This window comes from Lampetra planeri, chromosome 57 (assembly GCF_965212315.1).
Source record: "Lampetra planeri chromosome 57, kcLamPlan1.2.h2, whole genome shotgun sequence".
Classification (NCBI taxonomy): domain Eukaryota; kingdom Metazoa; phylum Chordata; class Hyperoartia; order Petromyzontiformes; family Petromyzontidae; genus Lampetra; species Lampetra planeri.
In genome coordinates this window covers 2,386,746-2,408,519 of record NC_136163.1, presented here as the reverse complement: position 1 = coordinate 2,408,519, position 21,774 = coordinate 2,386,746, and the positions used below count along the sequence as shown (strand labels likewise).

At 52.9% G+C, this 21,774-nt stretch overlaps 1 protein-coding gene across 1 annotated transcript in view; it reads left to right on the top strand.

The window, feature by feature from the left end:
- The window catches only part of LOC144735748 (protein MMS22-like), a 175,215-nt gene that overhangs the window by 50,505 nt on the left and 102,936 nt on the right, over window positions 1-21,774 (top strand). The window contains exons 11-16 of the mRNA XM_078618246.1: window positions 375-431; window positions 2,421-2,540; window positions 5,132-5,364; window positions 10,493-10,643; window positions 12,271-12,355; window positions 14,115-14,466. Of these exons, the coding sequence (XP_078474372.1) occupies window positions 375-431; window positions 2,421-2,540; window positions 5,132-5,364; window positions 10,493-10,643; window positions 12,271-12,355; window positions 14,115-14,466 (998 nt within the window). The remainder of the gene's footprint in view (window positions 1-374; window positions 432-2,420; window positions 2,541-5,131; window positions 5,365-10,492; window positions 10,644-12,270; window positions 12,356-14,114; window positions 14,467-21,774) is intronic.

Below are 21,774 nucleotides of genomic sequence, written 5' to 3'. Positions count from 1 at the left end.
CCTATTCACTCACTCAACCACCTACTCACTCATTTGCTCACTCATCCACCCACCCATTCACTCACTCGCCTATTCACTCACTCAACCACCTACTCACTCATTTGCTCACTCATCCACCCACCCACTCACTTGCATATTCACTCACTCAACCACCTACTCACTCATTTGCTCACTCATCCACCCACTCATCCACCCACTCACTTACTCGCCTATTCACTCACTCAACCACCTACTCACTCATTTGCTCACTCATCCACCCACTCATCCACCCACCCACTCACTCGCATATTCACTCACTCAACCACCTACTCACTCATTCGCTCACTCATTCACCCACTCACTCACTCGTGTGCTAATCCGTGTTGTGAATCCAGTTTCAGAGTAATTGGCCGTTGATGGAGGAATTCCTGAGGAAGTGTTTCGATTCACAGGTATGAGTGCATCATCATCATCGTCGGTATCCTCTGCTCTTAACTAGTGCCATCACTATCAGCAGAAGCATTTTCATAACTATAATCAGTAGCATATTTTCATCCTTAGTATCATCGGCTGCATCAATATCAGCTGCATCATTACCGTCATCATCATCATCATCATTCACCAGGAGTGTCAACATCTCCGTCATTCTAGATTTTAAGTTTTCGTGACTGCAAGGATCCATACTCTTTGGTTCTTTCGGTAAAGTCACGTGGGTGGAAAATAAAAAATAAAAATAACTAAATAAAATCACGACGTTTCGGAGGCAACACAAGCTTCCGTCATCAGGTGGGACAACCACAGCAAAAAAAAAATACAGAATTATTGTAGTGGGACAGTAGTTCTGTTTTTTGCTGTAGTTGTCCCACCTGATGACGGAAGCTTGTGTTGCCTCCGAAACGTCGTGATTTAATGTAGTTATTTTTATCTTCGTCATGTACACCTCATCACCATCAGCAGCAGCAGCAGCATCAGCAGCAGCATCATCATCAGCAGCATCATCGTCATCAGCATCATCATCATCGGCAGCATCATCATCGGCAGCAGCATCATCATCATCAGCATCATCATCGGCAGCAGCATCATCGGCAGCATCATCATCGGCAGCATCATCATCGGCAGCATCATCATCAGCATCATCATCGGCATCATCATCATCAGCATCATCATCATCAGCAGCATCATCATCAGCATCATCATCGGCAGCATCATCATCGGCAGCATCATCATCGGCAGCATCATCATCATCAGCAGCATCATCATCAGCATCATCATCGGCAGCATCATCATCGGCAGCATCATCATCGGCGGCAGCATCATCATCAGCATCATCATCATCAGCATCATCATCGGCAGCATCATCATCGGCAGCATCATCATCGGCAGCAGCATCATCGGCAGCATCATCATCAGCAGCATCATCATCAGCAGCATCATCATCATCAGCAGCATCATCATCAGCATCATCATCGGCAGCATCATCATCGGCAGCATCATCATCGGCGGCAGCATCATCATCAGCATCATCATCATCAGCATCATCATCGGCAGCATCATCATCGGCAGCATCATCATCGGCAGCAGCATCATCGGCAGCATCATCATCGGCAGCATCATCATCGGCAGCATCATCATCGGCAGCATCATCATCGGCAGCATCATCATCGGCAGCATCATCATCAGCAGCATCATCATCAGCAGCATCATCATCATCAGCATCATCATCGGCAGCAGCATCATCGGCAGCATCATCATCGGCAGCATCATCATCATCAGCATCATCATCGGCAGCAGCATCATCGGCAGCAGCATCATCGGCAGCATCATCATCGGCAGCATCATCATCAGCAGCATCATCATCATCAGCAGCATCATCGGCAGCATCATCATCGGCATCATCATCATCGGCAGCAGCATCATCAGCATCATCATCGGCAGCATCATCATCGGCAGCATCATCATCGGCAGCATCATCATCGGCAGCATCATCATCGGCAGCATCATCATCAGCATCATCATCGGCAGCAGCAAGAGTAGAAGCTGTATCTTTACAGCTTCGTATTCTCTGATTGACCCCAGACACATGGGAAGGCAGCAGCAGCCAGGCGGTGAGAAACCAACACTACCAACACATGTTGGTGATGGTGGTGGTGGTGATGGTGGTGGTGATGATGGTGGTGATGGTGGTGGCGATGATGGTGATGGTGACGACGGTGACGGTGGTGGTGATGGTGGTGGTGGTTGGTGGCGGTGATGATGGTGGTGGTGAGGATGGTGGCGATGATGGTGGCGATGGTGGTGGCGATGATGGTGATGGTGACGACGGTGACGGTGGTGGTGATGGTGGTGGTGATGATGGTAGTGATGATAGTGGTGGTGGTAGTGGTGGTGGTTGGTGAGGATGGTGATGATGGTGTTGGTGGCGTGCCGTCGACTTTCGCTAGCACTGCCAGAGAGAGGAGCGTCTGCGAGCCACCCTGATCCACACGCTGTCCCTGTGCGACCTGTGGGAGCCGAGCGTGGCTGCGGTTGCCTTCCTGTGGGAGTTCTACAGCAAGCGGCTGGTGAGCAAGCGGAGCCGGTCGCCTCTTGCGGACGTGCGGGGAGTGGGGGGCTGTTGTTTGAACCCCCAGGTCGTCGAAATATGCCTCTTAAGGGGTTCAACCGGAGGTCGCAAACCTTGTTTTTATTCCTTACCCGTACCCGTACCCGGCCGCACCAGGGTCGCAAACGGGTACCCGTACCCGGCCGTACCCGTACCCTACCCGTACCCGGCCGGGTACGGGTAGGGTACGGGTATCGGGTACCTGATTGCGACCTCTGGGATGAAGCCATGTTGCAGGCGCGGGTGGGTTGATACTAGGAACTTGAATTGTGAGAAGAGACAAGACGTTGGGAAATGAGTGGCACACGGTGACTCACCAGTGACTCACGGCCTACCCGTACCCGGCCGCACCAGGGTCGCAAACGGGTAGCCGGGTATCGGGTAGGGTACGGGTATCGGGTACCCGGTTGCGACCTCTGCCTCGGTGTGTTTCTCTACTGCCCCTGTTGGACATCTGTGAAAAAAGAGCGTTGTACCCCCATCGGATTTCTCCAGGACAGATGCATATTCCGATTCTGGCTATTGGAGGATGTTGCAAACACTCTTTGGGTCTTTCGTTAAAGTCACGTAGGAAGAGAAAATAATAAAGTAAACAATTATTTAATTTGTTATAAAATTCTAAATGTATTCTTTTTCTGTTTCTATTATAAAAATAATAAATTTAAATAATAATTTAAAGTCACGTAGACAGAGAAAACCAAAAAGTTAATATTTATTTAATTTATTGTAAAACAACGAAATTTAATATTTATTTGATTTGTTATTTTCTTTTTTCTATTATAAAACAATACATTTAAATAATTATTTAAAGTCACGTAGAAAGAGAAAGCAATAAAGTACATATTTATTTAATTTATTATAAAACAGGAAATTTAAATAATTCGATTCATTATTTTCTCTTTCTACGTGACTTTACCGAAAGAACCAAAGAGTAGGTCCTGCAGTCGCGAAAGCTCCACATCAAGTTTGATGTTGCGGCAGTGAATGCCGTGTCAGGGCTATAAACCAAGAGCTGTTACTGGTAGGAACCTCCTGGTTACACCAGCCCACAGGGGATTATTGTGTCCGTCCGTCCCGTCGTGCAGGGAGGGGCTGGGTGGGGAGGGTGGGGAGGGGCTGGGTGGGGAGGGAGGGGCTGGGTGGGGAGGGAGGGGCTGGGTGGGGAGGGAGGGGCTGGGTGGGGAGGGAGGGGCTGGGTGGGGAGGGATGGGCTGGGTGGGGAGGGAGGGGCTGGGTGGGGGAGGGAGGGGCTGGGGTGGGGAGGGTGGGGAGGGTGGGGGCTTGGGGTGGGGAGGGAGGGGCTGGGTGGGGAGGGAGGGGCTGGGTGGGGTGGGAAAGGGCTGGGTGGGGAGGGAGGGGCTTGGTGGGGAGGGAGGGGCTTGGTGGGGAGGGAGGGGCTGGGTGGGGAGGGATGGGCTGGGTGGGGAGGGAGGGGCTGGGTGGGGAGGGAGGGGCTGGGTGGGGAGGGAGGGGCTGGGTGGGGAGGGAGGGGCTGGGTGGGGAGGGTGGGGAGGGGCTGGGTGGGGAGGGGCTGGGTGGGGAGGGGCTGGGTGGGGAGGGTGGGGAGGGGCTGGGTGGGGAGGGTGGAGGGGCTGGGTGGGGAGGGTGGGGCTGGGTGGGGGGGTGGGAGGGGGGCTGGGGCTGGGTGGGGAGGGGAGGGTGGGGAGGTGCTGGGTGGGGAGGGTGGGGCTGGGTGGGGGGTGGGAGGGGTGGGGCTGGGTGGGGAGGGGCTGGTCACCCCGTGGTGCCCTTATAAAACTCAACGTTTAACCTACTCACGCCGGCTTGTGCCCGCCCTCACAGTCGGGCATATTTGCGGAATACACCACGCCGCCGTTGACCCTGCAGGCCATTGACCGAGCAACCCAACGTTCCTACCAGCTCCCTCCGCAGGAATGTGTTGAGTACCTGGTTTGAGTCCTGGGTCCGTGTCTCTCTCCTTATCTCTGTCTCTCTCTCTCTCTTTGGAGGGTCATAAAGGCTGTCAGGGCTATAAGCCGGTAATCTCGAGTTCTTGGGATTATGTCTTCTTTTTTTAAATCCTTTATATTAAGTTCACTTGCTTGCTTGCTTAGGACCGTGCACATCTTTCGGTCGTTTTTTAACCCACTTCCCGTGATCCAATCGAGCTGACATTTTGCACGCAGACTCGTTGTGCGTGACAATTAATGTTCGTGAAAAAACTATTCCAAAATCTTACACTTTTTAGGACAAAAATATTATATTTAATCACCAATTGCTTAATGGTGCAATGCAATCCTCTGACCCATAGGTGGCAGCCATCTCAAGCCAGAGGACGAGAGGACCCACGCATATAAAGGATTTATAGTGAAAAACTTTGTTTTTACGGGTTATACTTATTTTACTTTAGGGGCTTTAAAAGGGCTGTGTCAGACGGTGAGCCCATCCCCATTTTCTGACATGGTGGGTGTTTTAAGTCTTAAATCTGTACCTCTGTGAGTAATGCTATAAGTCATTAATCTCTTGAGTTCCTCGGCTCAAGTCTTCATCCAGCAGTCGATCGATCGTGGATGATGGTCTCTCGCACAGAACGATCTCTTCAACGTGCCGAGGCTCGGCCTGCAGGGATTGGTCAACGCCGCCACCTCTCCTGCGCTCTTATTGGCCGACGTCCGGGCGTGCTGCCCGCTAAGTCCTGCCCACCGTGCCAATTCTATCCAATCGCGGACCAGCTTCCAACTCTTCGTGGCCATCCTTTCTGGCTACCTGATTGGTCGATGTGGGAGACCCGGTGTGCGATCGTGGGCTCAGATCAAGGGCAGGTGAGAGGGAGCACAAGCGTATTTCACTGGTCAACAACAAAAAAAACATCTTCTTGGTTCTTTCGGTAAAGTCACGTAGAATGGAAGTAATAAAATAATAAAAATAAAACATAATAAAATAATAAAATAATATTATAAAATAATAAAATAATATTATAAAATAAAATAATGTAATAAAATAATATTATGAAATAATATTATAAAATAATATAATATTTTTCTTATTTTATTATTTCCCTTCTACGTGACTTTACCGAAAGAACCAAGAAGATGAATCCCTGCAGTCACGAAAGATTTAAATCGTATTACACTGGTCAACAACAAAAAAAGTTTTTTTCTGGCCTGGACTTTTGCAGCTGTTGTAGACTAATTTCAGGGTGCTGATTCCAAATCTGATCTCAGATTTGCTCTATCACATCTCATTTTTATGCTATCGGCATACCCCATTTTCATTGATTTTACCCGAAATTAACTCTGTCACTTATAATCTTAATTTAGGAGCTTTCGTGACTGCAGGAATTATTATTTGGTTCTTTTCGGTTAAGTCACGTCTAAAAATAAAATAAAAATAAAATATTATTTTATTTTTAGACGTGACTTAACCGAAAAGAACCAAATAATCTGTCACTTATGATTGCAAGTTGTTGCGAGTCAGTGACTGCTTTAGTGTTAAAATACGGTGCTGTATTTTTAGGATAGTGTGTTTATAATATCATTTTATGTAGATATCCACATTTATTTAAGATTTTTCTTCTGCAGTTTTTATTGAAAATGCAATATTTGATATCTCAAAAACCTGATGTGACAAAAACTGATGCCAGATTTGGAATCAGCACCCCAAAATTACCTTAAAATCGTTGGAATACCTTATGCCAGAAAAAAGTGTGTTGACCAGTGTTATTGGCAATTCATCCACAAAGGTTTGCAAGTTGGCTTGAGTGGAAATGAGTTTCACCCATGGTCCTATTAGTTCCAACTCTGTTGTGGGTATGTGAATGAGTGAGTGGGTGACCGAGTGTATGTTTGGGTGGGAGACTGAATGAGTGAGTGGATGGGTGAATGAATAAATGAGCGATTAAGTGAATGAGTGAGTGACTGTCTCTGTAGTAGAGTGATAGGTGATAAAGCGAATGAGGGATTTGGAGTCTGGCTGGGAGACTGATTGGTTGACTGAGTGAGTGGGTGGATGTATGGGTGGGTGAATCAGTTAGTGGTTGGGTAAGTGAGTGAAACTTTGCGCGAGCCGGTGAGTGGATGTCTGGCTGGGAGACTGAATGAGTGAATGTATAGGTGAGTGGGTTAATGAGAGGGTGAATGGGTGAGTGAGTGGATTTAACACGTAGCCTTTCGTGACCGATATTTTCCATGACAGTTTTTGGTTCAGATCTCGTCAATTTAAATGTGTCGTTCAACCCGCCACCACCTGACACAGCCAAGACACACTTTTGTGTTGAACTCGTAACTAATTCGACACGTTCTGTTTACGTGACAAACCTTACTAATCGGCTGTGTCGGGTGGTCGAGGTTTTTACGACACATTTATATTAACGCGATCGGAACCCATAAAAAAACCTCATTATGAGTGAGTAGATGTATGTGTGTGGGGTGAGTGAGTGAGCCACCCAGCGACCTCTCAAGTTCAACTCACTGTCGCCCCCCTCCCTAATTTTTTTTAACCATCAGACGAGAAAGATGCTCGGTCTTTCGGCACTTTGCTGCGTTCATCATGTCGCTTTTTTAGTTTTTTTTGTTGGCTTATGTGCCCCTCCCGTCCCCTCCTCCACTCCCTCCACTCCCTCCCTCCCCCCTTACCTCCCGCCCCGACCGCCCTCCCTCACCTCACCTCCCTCCGCTCACCTACCACCCTCAACCTACCACCCCTCCCTCCCTCCCTCACCTCACCTCCCTCACCTACCTCCCTCCGCTCCTCGACCTCACCTCCCGTCACCTACCTCCTCTCACCTACCACCCTCCCTCCCTCACCTCAGCCTACCACCCTCCTCCCCGCCCTCCCTCCCTCCCGCCCGCCCTCCCTCACCTCACCTCCCTCCCCTCGACCTCCCTCCCCTACCACCCTCCCTCACCTCCCTCACCTCACTTCCCTCACGCTCCTCCCTCCCCTCCCTCTCTCACCTCACCTCACCTCACCTACCACCCCTCCCGTCACCTACCACCCTCACCGTACCACCCTCACCTACCACCCTCCCTCGACCTCCCTCCCTCACCGCACCTCCCTCACCTACCACCCTCCCCTCAGCCTCACCTCACCTCCCTCCCTCACCTCCCTCACCCTCACCTCACCTCCCTCACCTACCACCCGCCCCCTCCCTCACCTACCACCCTCCCTCCACCGCTCGCCTCACCTACCACCCTCCCGCCCACCCTCCCTCACCTACCACCTCCCTCACCTCCCTCACCTCACCTCACCTCCTCACCTACCACCCTCCCTCCCTCCCTCCGCTCACCTACCACCCTCCCGCACGCTCCGCTCACCTCACCTCACCTCCCTCACGCTCAGCCTCACCGTCCCTCACCTACCAGCCCTCCCTCCCTCCTTCCCTCACCTCCCTCACCCTACCACCCTCCCTCACCTCCCTCACCTCCCTCACCTACCACCCTCCCTCCCTCCCTCCCGCACCTACCACCCTCCCTCACCTCCCTCACCGCCCTCACCTCCCTCACCTCCCGCACCTACCAGCCCCTCCCTCCCTCACCTACCACCCGCTCCCTCACCTCCCTCACGCTCCGCTCACCTCCCACCTACCACCCTCCCTCCCCTCACCTCCCTCACCTACCACCCGCCCTCACCTCCTCACCTCACCTCCCTCCCTCACCTCCCGCACCGCACCTCACCTCCCTCACCTACCAGCCGCCGCCTCCCTCCTTTCCTCACCGACGCACCCTCCCTCACCTCCCTCACCTCACCGCCCTCCCTCACCGCTCCCTCACCTCACCTCACCTCCCTCACCGACCACCCTCCTCCATCAGCCTCCCTCACCTACCACCCTCCCTCACCTCCCTCACCTCACCTCCCTCCCTCACCTCCCTCACCTCACCTCACCTCCCTCACCTACCACCCTCCCGCCATCACCTCCCTCCCCTACCACCCTCCCTCACCTCCCTCACCTCACTTCCCTCACCTCCCTCCCTCCCCTCCCTCTCTCACCTCACGCTCACCTACCAGCCCTCCCTCACCTACCACCGCTCACCTACCACCCTCACCTACCACCCTCCCTCACCTCCTCCCTCACCTCACCTCCGCTCACCTAGCCACCGCTCCCTCCCTCCCTCACCTACCAGCCCTCCCTCACCTACCACCCTCCCTCCCACCCTCCCTCACCTACCACCCTCCCTCGACCTCCCTCACGCTCACCTCACCTCCCTCAGCCTACCACCCTCCCTCCCTCCCTCACCTACCACCCTCCCGCACGCTCCCGTCACCTCACCTCACGCTCCGCTCAGCCTCACCTCACCTCCCTCACCTACCAGCCGCTCCCTCCCTCTTCCCTCACCTCCCTCACCTACCACCCTCCCTCACCGCCCTCACCTCCCTCACCTACCACCCTCGCCCTCCCGTCCCTCCCGCACGCTACCACCCTCCCTCACCTCCCTCACCTCCCTCACCTCCCTCACCTCCCTCACCTACCACCCTCCTCCCTCACCTACCAGCCCTCCTCACCTCCCTCACCTCCCTCACCTCCGCTCACCTACCACCCTCCCGTCCCTCACCTCCCTCACCTACCACCCTCCCTCACCTCCCGCACCTCACCTCCCTCCCTCACCTCCCTCACCTCACCTCACCTCCCTCACCTACCAGCCTCCGCCCTCCTTTCCTCACCTACCACCCTCCCGCACCTCCCTCACCTCACCGCCCTCCCTCTACCTCCCTCACCTCACCTCACCTCCCTCACCTACCACCCGCCCTCCAGCACCTCCCGCACCTACCACCCTCCCTCACCTCCCTCACCTCACCTCCCTCCCTCACCTCCTCACCTCACCTCCCTCACCTACCACCCTCCCTCCCTCCCTCACCTACCACCCTCCCTCCCACCCTCCCTCACCTACCACCCTCCCTCCCTCCCTCACCTACCTCCCTCCCTCCCTCACCTCCCTCACCTCCCTCACCTCACCTCACCTCACCTACCACCCTCCCTCACCTCCCTCCCTCACCTCCCTCACCTCCCTCACCTCCCTCACCTCACCTCACCTCCCTCACCTACCACCCTCCCTCCCATCCTCCCTCACCTACCACCTCCCTCACCTCACCTCCCTCACCTCCCTCACCTCACCTCACCTCCCTCACCTCCCTCCCTCACCTCCCTCACCTCACCTCACCTCCCTCCCTCACCTACCACCCTCCCTCACCTCACCTCCCTCCCTACCACCCTCACCTCCCTCACCTCCCTCCCTCACCTACCACTCTCCCTCCCTCACCTACTACCCTCCCTCACCTCCCTCACCTCCCTCACGTCCCTCCCTCACCTCCCTCACCTCACCTCCCTCACCTACCACCCTCCCTCACCTCCCTCACCTCCCTCACCTCCCTCACACCACCTCACCTCCCTCACCTACCACCCTCCCTCACCTCCCTCACCTACCACCCTCCCTCACCTCCCTCACCTACCACCCTCCCTCACCTCACCTCCCTCACCTCCTCACCTCACCTCACCTCACCTCCCTCACCTCCCTCCCTCACCTCCCTCACCTCACCTCACCTCCCTCCCTCACCTACCACCCTCCCTCACCTCACCTCCCTCCCCTACCACCCTCACCTCCCTCACCTCCCTCCCTCACCTACCACCCTCCCTCACCTACTACCCTCCCTCACCTCCCTCACCTCCCTCACGTCCCTCCCTCACCTCCCTCACCTCACCTCCCTCACCTACCACCCTCCCTCACCTCCCTCACCTCCCTCACCTCCCTCACACCACCTCACCTCCCTCACCTACCACCCTCCCTCACCTCCCTCACCTACCACTCTCCCTCACCTCCCTCACCTACCACCTCACCTACCTCCCTCACCTCACCACCCTCCCTCACCTCCCTCACTTCACTTCCCTCACCTCCCTCACCTCCCTCACCTACCACCCTCCCTCACCTCCCTCACCTCACCTCCCTCCCTCCACAGAATTTACTCCAAATTCCACAAGCGGCGTATGCAGGACCTCTGCGAGGCCGGCATCCACAACTTTGTGCGCCTCTTCCTGTCCGTCGCGGTGGCAGTGGCGGAGCGGAGAGAGACGTCGCAGGTGGCGGAGGAAGGGGCGGCAGAGTCGGACGTGAGCTCGGGTTTTGACGCGGCGATGGGAAGGGGGCGATGCTTGCGCGTTTTCATTTTTAAATCCTTTATATTAAGTTCGCTTGCTTGCTTGCTTGCGCGCTTACGACCGTGCAAATCTTTCGGTCGTTTTTTAACCCACTTCCCGTGATCCAATCGAGCTGACATTTTGCACACAGACTCGTTGTGCGTGACAATTTATTTTCGTGAAAATTTTCCAAAATTTTCCACTTTTTAGGAAAAAAAATATTTCATATTTAATTTAAAATACCAACGTGATAAAAATGAAACTCTTACTCAAGAAAAACAGAAATGAATAATAAAATAAAACCGATGCCACGCATATAAAGGATTTATAGTGAAAAACTTTGTTTTTACGGGTTAATTTTTTAATTGTATATATTTTTCGATTTAAAGCTTTCGTGACTGCAGGGATTCATCTTCTTGGTTCTTTCGGTAAAGTCACGTAGAAGGGAAGTAATAAAATAATAAAAAACATATTATTATAATAATAAAAAACATATTATTATGTTTTATTTTCATTAATTTTATTACTTCCCTTCTATGTGACTACCGAAAGAACCAAGAAGATGTATATATTTGTATTATTATTTTTATTTACAGAATTTTTTTTCTAATTGTAATATTTTAGTAATAGGTTTTTGCCCTTTCAACTGGTACAAAAACTGACACCTTTATACAAGGCATCATGTTTGAGTTGTACGCCTTTTGGCGTCATCTGGTCCAACACCAATGGAGACTAGGCTCTAAGAAAAGCTGTCTCGGGTGTGGACCAATCAACTTCAAGAACAATGCATATCATTATCATCATCAGAGTTGTTTCTTTTTGTTTGCATGTTGACTGCTTGTGTTGTGCTTATTGCAAACATATGATGCCTATATATATTTTGCCACTGGTAAAGGAGTGTAATATTTTACTTTTTTTTACTTTGCACAGCTCAAAAAACTTAAAGCGTCCAGCAACAAACGGCGCTATCACAGTTGTAACATACGAGTTGACGAGTTTTTTTAAATTTCATTTACTCCTCAAAGAAGGCAATAAGTGCTTGGGAAAACAGACGATGTGCGGGGGGGGGGGAAGGAAGGATTTCCAAAGTGGAGCAGAAAGAGAAGTGATGTGACCTGTGGTATCCGAGTAAGTGACTTGGTGAGCGGGTGAGTGAGCGGGTGAGCGGGTGAGTGGGTGAGTGAGCGGGTGAGCGGGTGAGTGGGTGAGTGGGTGAGTGGGTGAGCGGGTGAGTGAGTGGGTGACTGGGTGAGCGGGTGAGTGAGCGGGTGAGTGGGTGAGTGGGTGAGCGGGTGAGCGGGTGAGCGGGTGAGCGGGTGAGCGGGTGAGCGGGTGAGCGGGCTTCGTTCACTGTGTGGGTGAGCGGGTGAGCGGGTGAGCGGGCTTCGTTCACTGTGTGGGTGAGCGTTGCTGCGACCTGCAGACTTTGTGGTTTGGCAGGTGTGTGATGGTTTGAACGCAGTTTTTGTCTCACCCCACACACCCCTCGTTTCATGTCAAATAACATCCCGTGAGCTTGCGTGTAGCAGCGCGTTCAAATGGCTCGCCGTCCGATGGGTGGATTCCTTTAATTTTTGTTTGGTCACGGTTTTATCCTCAGCTGCAGGAAGTGACGTCACGTATGTTGGAGCTGCTCGACCTTGTGAATGCGGACTCGATGGCCGTGCGTCTCGCCGTGTGGAGAGGTGAGTGGGCTCGCGATTTGCCGTGTCCGACACGCCGGGTTGGGGACCAAGTCAAGGACTTGATGAGTAACTACACGGTCGGTGTCTGCAGCTACATACTATTAACATTCCTTCACTTCATTAATGCTACTCCTACCCCCCTCCCTTTGATTCTGCTAATCCCGCATAATGCACGGGCATAATGACTTTAAAACCCCCTTCCCACCTCTTACGCACTTCACAAGTAGTACGAATCCCATATCTGCATTTCCCATAAATATGCTAAATTCCTATTGATATGCAAATTATTTTGTCAAGGCGCCCTTCCCCCTCCAACCCAGCTTGAATAGACACTCCAAGCCTGGGGCGTGTCATTCAGACGCTGTCTTCTCGACAGACCTGTTTCTTCACCTGAGGACGACGGCTGCTTGCGTTGTGGCCGAAACGTCGTGAGAATTATTTTATTATGTTTTATTTTTATTAATTTATTACTTCCCTTCTACGTGATGACTTTACCGAAAGAACCAAGAAGATACACGGTCGGTGTCGACACGATACTCGACTCTTTCTATCTTACAAGGTGTGGGCCCACTGAGCTGTAGGGCTCTGTATCAGAAGCGACCTGGCCAACACAAATGAAAGCTCAACTAAGTGCCTTGTCACCGTGTGGAAATTTCTAGCGGCCAAATACAGCATCGACGCTTGACGTCGATTGTGAATGTGGAGGGGAAAAACCGGAGGACCCGGAGAAAAATCCACGCGACCACGGGGAGAGAGAGAGACACGCAAACTCCAAATATACAGCAGCAGGCGTCAGGGTCGGGATTGAACCCACGACCTCCTGTACACCAGGCGGGGTAGTTAACATCTCCTAGCCACCGTGATGATGATGAGAGAGAGAGACACGCAAACTCCAAATATACAGCAGCAGGCGTCAGGGTCGGGATCGAACCCACGACCTCCTGCATACCAGGCGAGGTAGTTAACATCTCCTAGCCACCGTGATGATGATGAGAGAGAGAGACACGCAAACTCCAAATATACAGCAGCAGGCGTCAGGGTCGGGATCGAACCCACGACCTCCTGTACACCAGGCGAGGTAGTTAACATCTCCTAGCCACCGTGATGATGATGAGAGAGAGAGGACACGCAAACTCCAAATATACAGCAGCAGGCGTCAGGGTCGGGATCGAACCCACGACCTCCTGTACACCAGGCGAGGTAGTTAACATCTCCTAGCCACCGTGATGATGATGAGAGAGAGAGACACGCAAACTCCAAATATACAGCAGCAGGCGTCAGGGTCGGCATCAAACCAACGACCTCCTGTATCCCAGGCGAGGCAGGTAACATCTCCTAGCCACCGTGGCGCCTGTTTTAACACGGCCATCACTCACTGACTCTCCCTGCACTCAATCGCTTTCGCTCTCCGCCCACTCACTCGCCGTTCCTCTCGGCTCCTCACTTGCCAACTCCCACTCGCCCACCAACTCGCTCACATCGCTCACTTACCCACTCACCGACTCACCAATTCTCGCATTTACTCACTCACCCTCTCACTCACCTATTTGCTCACCCACCCACCTGTTCACCTACTCACTCATTCATCCACCTCTCCCCTCCTCACCTCTCCCATCCTACCCCTCTCCCCTCTTCTCCCTCCCCTCCTCATCTCTCCCCTCCTCACCTCTCCTCACCTCTCCCCTCCTCACCTCTCCCCTCCCATCCTCACCTCACCCCTCCTCACCTCCCCTCCGCTCCCCCTCCCCCCCCTCCCCAGGCCTCTTCTCGCTGTGCCACCTGCGCTGTGACTCCGCCGCGGTGGCCCCTGCGCTGCTCTCCGTACCGTCTCGCCTCTGCTCGGAGCTCGGCTCGTTGGTCGCGGCCCCTCCCCCCGTGCCCCGTGGCGGCGGCGGCGGCGGCGGCGGGGGGCCGTGGTGGCCCCTGGTGGCCTCCTACCTCGAGTGGACGCGCGACGCGCTCGACTCCGACCCGGGGTGGCGGCCCTGGCTGGCGGGCCTGCTCGCTGCAGGCCTGGCCGACGCACTCAGGGCCGCCAGCAGCAGCAGCAGCAGCCGCGCCAACTGGAACGAGGGCCTCAAGTTCCTGTGCGACGTCGTCGCCACGATGAGGTGCGGCGTGTGATGGGTGAGGTGCGGGGGTGGTGGTGATGGTGTAGGTGGTGGTGATGGTGTCGGTCGTGGTGATGGTGTAGGTGGTGGTGATGGTGATGGTGTAGGTGGTGGTGATGGTGTAGGTGGTGGTGATGGTGTAGGTAGTGGTGATGGTGTAGGTCGTGGTGATGGTGTAGGTGGTGGTGATGGTGTAGGTGGTGGTGATGGTGTAGGTGGTGGTGATGGTGTAGGTGGTGGTGATGGTGTAGGTGGTGGTGATGTGGTGCGGTGGTGGTGATGGTGTAGGTGGTGGTGATGGTGTAGGTCGTGGTGATGGTGTAGGTCGTGGTAATGGTGTAGGTGGTGGTGATGGTGTAGGTGGTGGTGATGGTGTAGGTGGTGGTGATGGTGTAGGTGGTGGTGATGGTGTGGGTGGTGGTGATGGTGTCGGTCGTGGTGATGGTGTAGGTCGTGGTGATGGTGTAGGTGGTGGTGATGGTGTAGGTCGTGGTGATGGTGTAGGTGGTGGTGATGGTGTAGGTGGTGGTGATGGTGTAGGTGGTGGTGATGGTGTACGTGGTGGTGATGGTGTAGGTCGTGGTGATGGTGTAGGTGGTGGTGATGGTGTAGGTGGTGGTGATGGTGTAGGTGGTGGTGATGGTGTAGGTCGTGGTGATGGTGTAGGTGGTGGTGATGGTGTAGGTGGTGGTGATGGTGTAGGTGGTGGTGATGGTGTAGGTCGTGGTGATGGTGTAGGTCGTGGTGATGGTGTAGGTGGTGGTGATGGTGTAGGTGGTGGTGATGGTGTAGGTCGTGGTGGTGAGGTGCGGTGGTGGTGATGGTGTAGGTGGTGGTGGTGAGGTGCGGTGGTGGTGATGGTGTAGGTGGTGGTGATGGTGTAGGTGGTGGTGGTGGTGAGGTGCTGTGGTGGTGATGATGTAGGTCGTGGTGATGGTGCGGTGGTGGTGTTGGTGTAGGTTGTGGTGATGAGTTGCGGTGGTGGTGATGGTGTAGGTTGTGGTAGTGGGGTAGAGGTGGTGGTGGTGATGGTGTAGGTCGTGGTGATGGGGTAGAGGTGGTGATAGTCGTTAAGATAGGGGGGGGGTGGTGGTTGTGGTGAGGATAGAGATGTGATGGTGGTGATGGTGGGGAGCGGTAGTGTCAGCGGTTAGCCCGCTGCGCTACGAACCCGGCGACCCGAGTTTGATTCCCACTTATAGATAACACCAGTGACGATTATCTGAACCGGTCCTGGGCCTCCCCTCGGTCGGCTCAGCCTCAAATGGGTAGCTGCTGCGATGTGTAAACATCGTCACTGGGGAGACAGGAGGCCGGGCGTAGCGTTAGGCACCCAGCCCCTCGTGTGCCGTGCCGGCCTTCGTTGGTGCTCGCTAACAGCACTTTCCCCTACAGTTTATTAAGGCTATTGGGGGATCTTTGTCTTTTGGAAGGTGGTGATGGTCGTGGTGGTGGCGGTGGTGGTGGCGGTGGTGGTGGCGGTGGTTGTGATGATTGTGGAAGTGGAATTGATGATAGTTGTTCACTCACTCACTCACTCACCCACCCGAACACTCACTCACTCACTCACCCACTCACTCACCCACCCGAACACTCACTTACTCACCCACTCACTCACCCACCCTAACACTCACTCACTCACTCACCCCCCTGAACACTGACTCACCCACTCACTCACCCACCTGAACACTCACTCACCCACTCACTCACTCACCCGCCTGAACACTCACTCACCCACTCACTCACTCACCCGCCTGAACACTCACTCACCCACTCACTCACTCACCCACCTGAACACTCACTCACTCACCCACTCACTCACTCACGCACCTGAACACTCACTCACTCACCCACCCGAACACTCACTGCTCTCCACCCCTTGTATGTGTAGTGGCGTAAAAGGGGTCACAATGGCGTTAGCGACAACTACCGTCACGAGAGTGGAAATGCACGTCCCGAGTCTCTCTCTCTGCCGCCAGAATTGATTTGACATGGAAGCGGGACCATAGGGGGCGGGGCATGGTTCTGGTGAGAGTGGTCGGAGAAGGGGCAAGTTAGGACGTGATTCTCTGTGTGAACCCGAGAGGGCACGTGACCGGGACAGAGTTGCGAGGGGGCCCCAAAGGGGACTCGGGGGACACGTGATGAGGGCCGAGAAGCTTCTGGAGAGATCCTGAAAGGGGGGGGGGGGGGTGGGCCAGGTAATAAAGGCTCAGTCCTTTTGTTATGTAGACTAGCCGTAGTGTCAAGCCGCACCTTACCATAATAATAAAACTGGACCGGTCCTGACCCATCCCCCTCCCCCCTTAACCAGTATATATACGGGGTAGTATCTCTTGGAATCTCTCATTTACTTGATACAGCTGTCGGGCTGTGACGGTTCCACCTGAAGACGGAAGCTTGTGTTGCCTCCGAAACGTCGTGATTTTTATTTTATTTTTTATTTTACTTTTATTAATTTTGATTTTTAAATCCTTTATATTAAGTTCACTTGCTTGCTTGTTTGCTCGCTTACGAGCGTGCAAATCTTTCGGTCGTTTTTTAACCCACTTCCCGTGATCCAATCGAGCTGACATTTTGCACATAGACTCATTGTGCGTGACAATTTATTTTCGTGAAAACAAAATTCCATAACTTTACACTTTTTAGGAAATTTTTTTTATATTTAATTACCAATTGCTTAATGGTGGCAGGCAATCATCTGACCCATAGGTGGCAGCCACCTCAAGCCAGAGGACGAGAGGACTCTAGCCGCCACGCATATAAAGGATTTAGAGTGAAAAACTTTGTTTTTACGGGTTAATTTTTTCACCTACGTGACTTTACCGAAAAAACCTAAGAATATGAATCCTTGCAGTCACGAAAGCTTCACATCTAGAATCCTGAAGGGGGCTCATCGGAATAAAATCCGGGGTCCTGAGAGCGATCGAGGCTCCCTCGTGGAGGTCTGCTGCCTGCGTTGTGGCCGAAACGTCGTGAGAATTATTTAATTTTATTATGTTTTATTTTTATTATTTTATTGCTTCCCTTCTACGTGACTTTACCGAAAGAACCAAGAAGATGTGTCCGACAGTCTTCGGTTTCCGCCCTGGGTCGTCGGTCGAATACTCGACGGGATGGTCGGCAGTACGTTACGGACCTGTTGGGGTCGAGTTCACTTGTGAAATGTTCCGTAGCGGTCCCTGTTGGGCTGAGTAAATCAACGTGTTGCCTCCGAGTTCAAGTGTGTGCCTCCATAAACACATTTCTGCGGAGGGAGCTGGTAGGAACGTTGGTTTGCTCGGTCAATGGCCAGGGTCAACGGCGGCGTGGTGTATTCCGCAAATATGGCTGATTGTGAGGGCGGGCACAAGCCGGCGTGAGTAGGTTAAACGTTGAGTTTTATAAGGGCACCACGGGGTGACCAGCCCTTCCCCACCCAGCCCACCCAGCCCCTCCCCACACAGCCCCACCCTCCCCTCCCAGCCCCACTCTCCCCACCCTCCCCACCCAGCCCTTCCCCACCCTTCCTCCCCACCCGCCCCCACCTTCCCCACCCAGCCCCTCCCTTCCCACCCAGCCCCTCCCTGCACGACGGACGGGTGGACGGACACAATAATCCCCTGTGGGCTGGTGGAACCAGTGGGTTCCTACCAGTAAGAACACTACACATATATATACTTTTTTATTTAGATTTGAAGCTTTCGTGACTGCAGGAATCCATACTCTTTGGTTCTTTCGGTAAAGCCACGTAGGTAGAACAATAAAATAAAGTAAACGCTACATATATATAAAACGTATATACATATACACTTAGATGTGTAAACTAGAATGAGTGAAACTTTTCAGAATTGAAAGGTTCACATGGGAACAGCCTCAGCGCAGATTTTCATTCCTTATTCTCAGTGCACTCGCTCACAAAAAAACAACCACAGATGAGCGATTAATGTCGGCAAAAAAAATAAAACTTCTCACGAATTCTTAACCCCCTGTTGTAAAATTATACATTTTAACGGAGAGAACATCTTCATAAAATTGCATAAATAAGCATTTCATTATCCAGGCTAAACACTTCTTATTATTATCATTAGTGTCTTGAGACCAGCTTTCATGATCAGTATCTTGAGACCGGGTCTCAGGATCACTGTCATAAGTAGAGACCGGGTCTCAAGGTTAGAGTCTAGAGTAGAGACCGGGTCTCAGTGTCTAGAGTTTAGACCGGGACTCAGGGTCTCAGTGTTTAAAGTAGAGACCGGGTATCAGGGTCTCAGTGTCTAGAGTGGAGACCGGGTCTCAGGGTCAGAGTCTAGAGTAGAGACCGGGTCTCAGGGTCAGTGTCTTGAGTTGAGACCGGGTCTCAGGGTCAGTGTCTAGAGTAGAGACCGGGTCTCAGGGTCTCAGTGTCTAGAGTAGAGACCGGGTCTCAGGGTCTCAGTGTCTAGAGTTGAGACCGGGACTCAGGGTCAGAGTCTAGAGTAGAGACCGGGTCTCAGGGTCAGTGTCTAGAGTAGAGACCGGGTCTCAGGGTCTCAGTGTCTAGAGTAGAGACCGGGTCTCAGGGTCTCAGTGTCTAGAGTTGAGACCGGGACTCAGGGTCAGAGTCTAGAGTAGAGACCGGGTCTCAGGGTCAGTGTCTTGAGTTGAGACCGGGTCTCAGGGTCTCAGTGTCTTGAGTTGAGACCGGGTCTCAGGGTCAGAACCTTGAGTTGAGACCGGGTCTCAGGGTCAGAGTCTTGAGTAGAGACCGGGTCTCTGTCTTTGTCTCTTTCTCCCTAAGTCTCTGCGTCTCTCCTCTCTCTAACCGAGGTCAGTGGGCTTTTCGCGCGGTGCGCTAAGAACTACCATACAAACACTTGCATATATATACATACACGGGTCATAAAACACAATTATGTGAATAGACTTTTATAGAGGCATACGCACAAATATAAGATCCCACATATAGCCTTTCACGGACTGCTGGGGCAAGTGCTGTTGACGAGCACCTATTAAGTAAGGTGTGCACAGTGCACAGGTATGGGTGATGTGGCTTTGGCACCATGCCCACCCGCCTTTGTCTCCCCGGTGCTGATATTTGCACACTGCACCAGGTAATCGGTCACAACTAAAGAATGCAAACTAGTTTTACTTTACCAGGTAAGGCCCACTGAGATATGTATTCCTCTTTCAGAAGCGACCTGGCTACCACAAATGATAGCTCAGCCAAGTGGCTTGTCACGTGAACATTTATAGCAGCAACATACTTTAAATGCGCATTTAATTCCAAATGTGGTGGGGAAAAAACGGAGAAAAATCCATGCGACCACGGGGAGAGAGAGATATGCAAACTCCAAACATACAGCAGGCTTCAGGGTCGGGATCAAACACATGACCTCCACAATACCAGTCAAAATAGTTTACATCTTGCCACCATGGCACCATTCAAGGCTGAGTCGACCTAGGCGAGTCCCAGAACTGGTTCAGTGAATCGCCAGCGGTGTTGGCCGTGAGTGAAGCGCGCTGACCGTTACACAACCGGTCCCCGCTCTCACACTCTCTAACCCTAAACGCACATACACACATACACACGTATTCATTAGCTGTGTATATAGCGCTTTGTAGGTGTACACGCGTGTGTATGTATGAGCTGAGTGGACTTGCCGATGACTGGTACCAGCAGTGTCAAGATCGGCCTCTGTGGAGGAGGCTCGTGAAGGACGCTACTGGGCAGTTGGAGGCAGTCGCCCTCCAACAACAACGTAGGGCAGAGGAGCGATGCTCACAACAACGAGCGGAGTGCCGAGTGGCTAAAGCACAGCAAGTTGGCACAGTAGGGGGCACAGGTGGTGCATCAGCCAGTCATCTCGGTCATTTCGGTCAGTCGACCCGTGGCACCTGGGTCTGCCCCGTGACCTCCTGCCAGCGGGCGTTCGACACTTCACGTGGTAGCCTCAAGGTGCACATGGCCTGGCACAAGCGTCGTGGTGACGTCACCGCCACTTAGTGGTGAATGGCGGTTGTTGTTGGTGGTGTGTGTGTGTCCGCAAGCTCTCATTAAGGTCACAGGTTAGTAGCGTTGTCCACGAACCACTCCTACACACTCGCTCGCCACACTCACGGTGGCTTTAATTCCACGCTTGTTTATCCAGGAAAGCTCGCTGAGTCTCAAGACTCTTTTATCGAGAGGGTGCTGCTCAATTTTCGGACGTTGCTGCTGCTGCTGCTGCTGCTGCGATCCCAATTGAGCAATTTGGTGGGAATTTTTTCCGGCGTTCAGATATTTTCCCCCCAATGTCGGTTACGTTGTAAGTTGTTGTTTTTTTTTGTCGCTACTTGAGGACAACCGGAGGACACGGAGGAAAACCCGTACACATACAGGCGGAGAACGTACAATTTCCACACATGCTCAAAGGCACCCGAGTCAGGAATCAAACCCAGGTCTTTCTTGCCGTGAAACACAAGCAGGGGTCACGCCATTGCTGCCGCCTATATGTGGACACGTGTGTGTGTGTGTGTGCCTATATGTGGACACGTGTGTGTGTGTGTGTGTGCCTATATGTGGACACGTGTGTGTGTGTGCCTATATGTGGACACGTGTGTGTGTGTGCCTATATGTGCGCGTGTGTGTGTGTGCCTATATGTGCGCGTGTGTGTGTGTGCCTATATGCGTGTGTGTGTGTGTGTACACTCGCTCCACTCCGTGTTTAATATTCCTCGCTCATCCCCTGCCCGCTTGTTAGAGGCTGAGCCGTGTTTGCCTTTGGCCAAGAGTCTTGGGATTTTAACCCCAGCCTAGAACACCGCAGCCCTTACCCAACCCCACAACCCACACATCATCATCCTCCAAGCCCCGTGTATGTAGCAGCAGCAGCAGCAGCAGCTCACACCACCACCACCACCACCACACAACCAACCCCCCTCTACCACCACCACCACCATCGCCACCACCAACCGACCCCCCTACCACCACCACCACCACCACCCCTCTTTTTCATCTCCCACTTTTATAATGCCCTTATATATTTATTTAGTGTCCCGAGGGCCAAGCCGGGTCGGTCTGTGTTTTTAAAAATCACCCGACCGCCCTGTCACTCATCCGTCTCCCTGCTTGTGTGTGTGTGTGTGTTTACGTGTTTGTTTTGTTTGTGTGTGTGTGCTCTGCCTGCCTCGCCTGCCTGCATTGAGCCGGTCTGCATACGTTCGTGTGTTTTGTGTATACGTGTGTTGTGTGTGGTGGGGAGTGGTATAGTGTAGCGGTTAGCGCGCTGCGCTATGAACCCGGCGACACAGGTTCGATTCCCGCTCACGGCCAACACCAGTGACTGACGATTATCTGAACCGGTCCTGGGC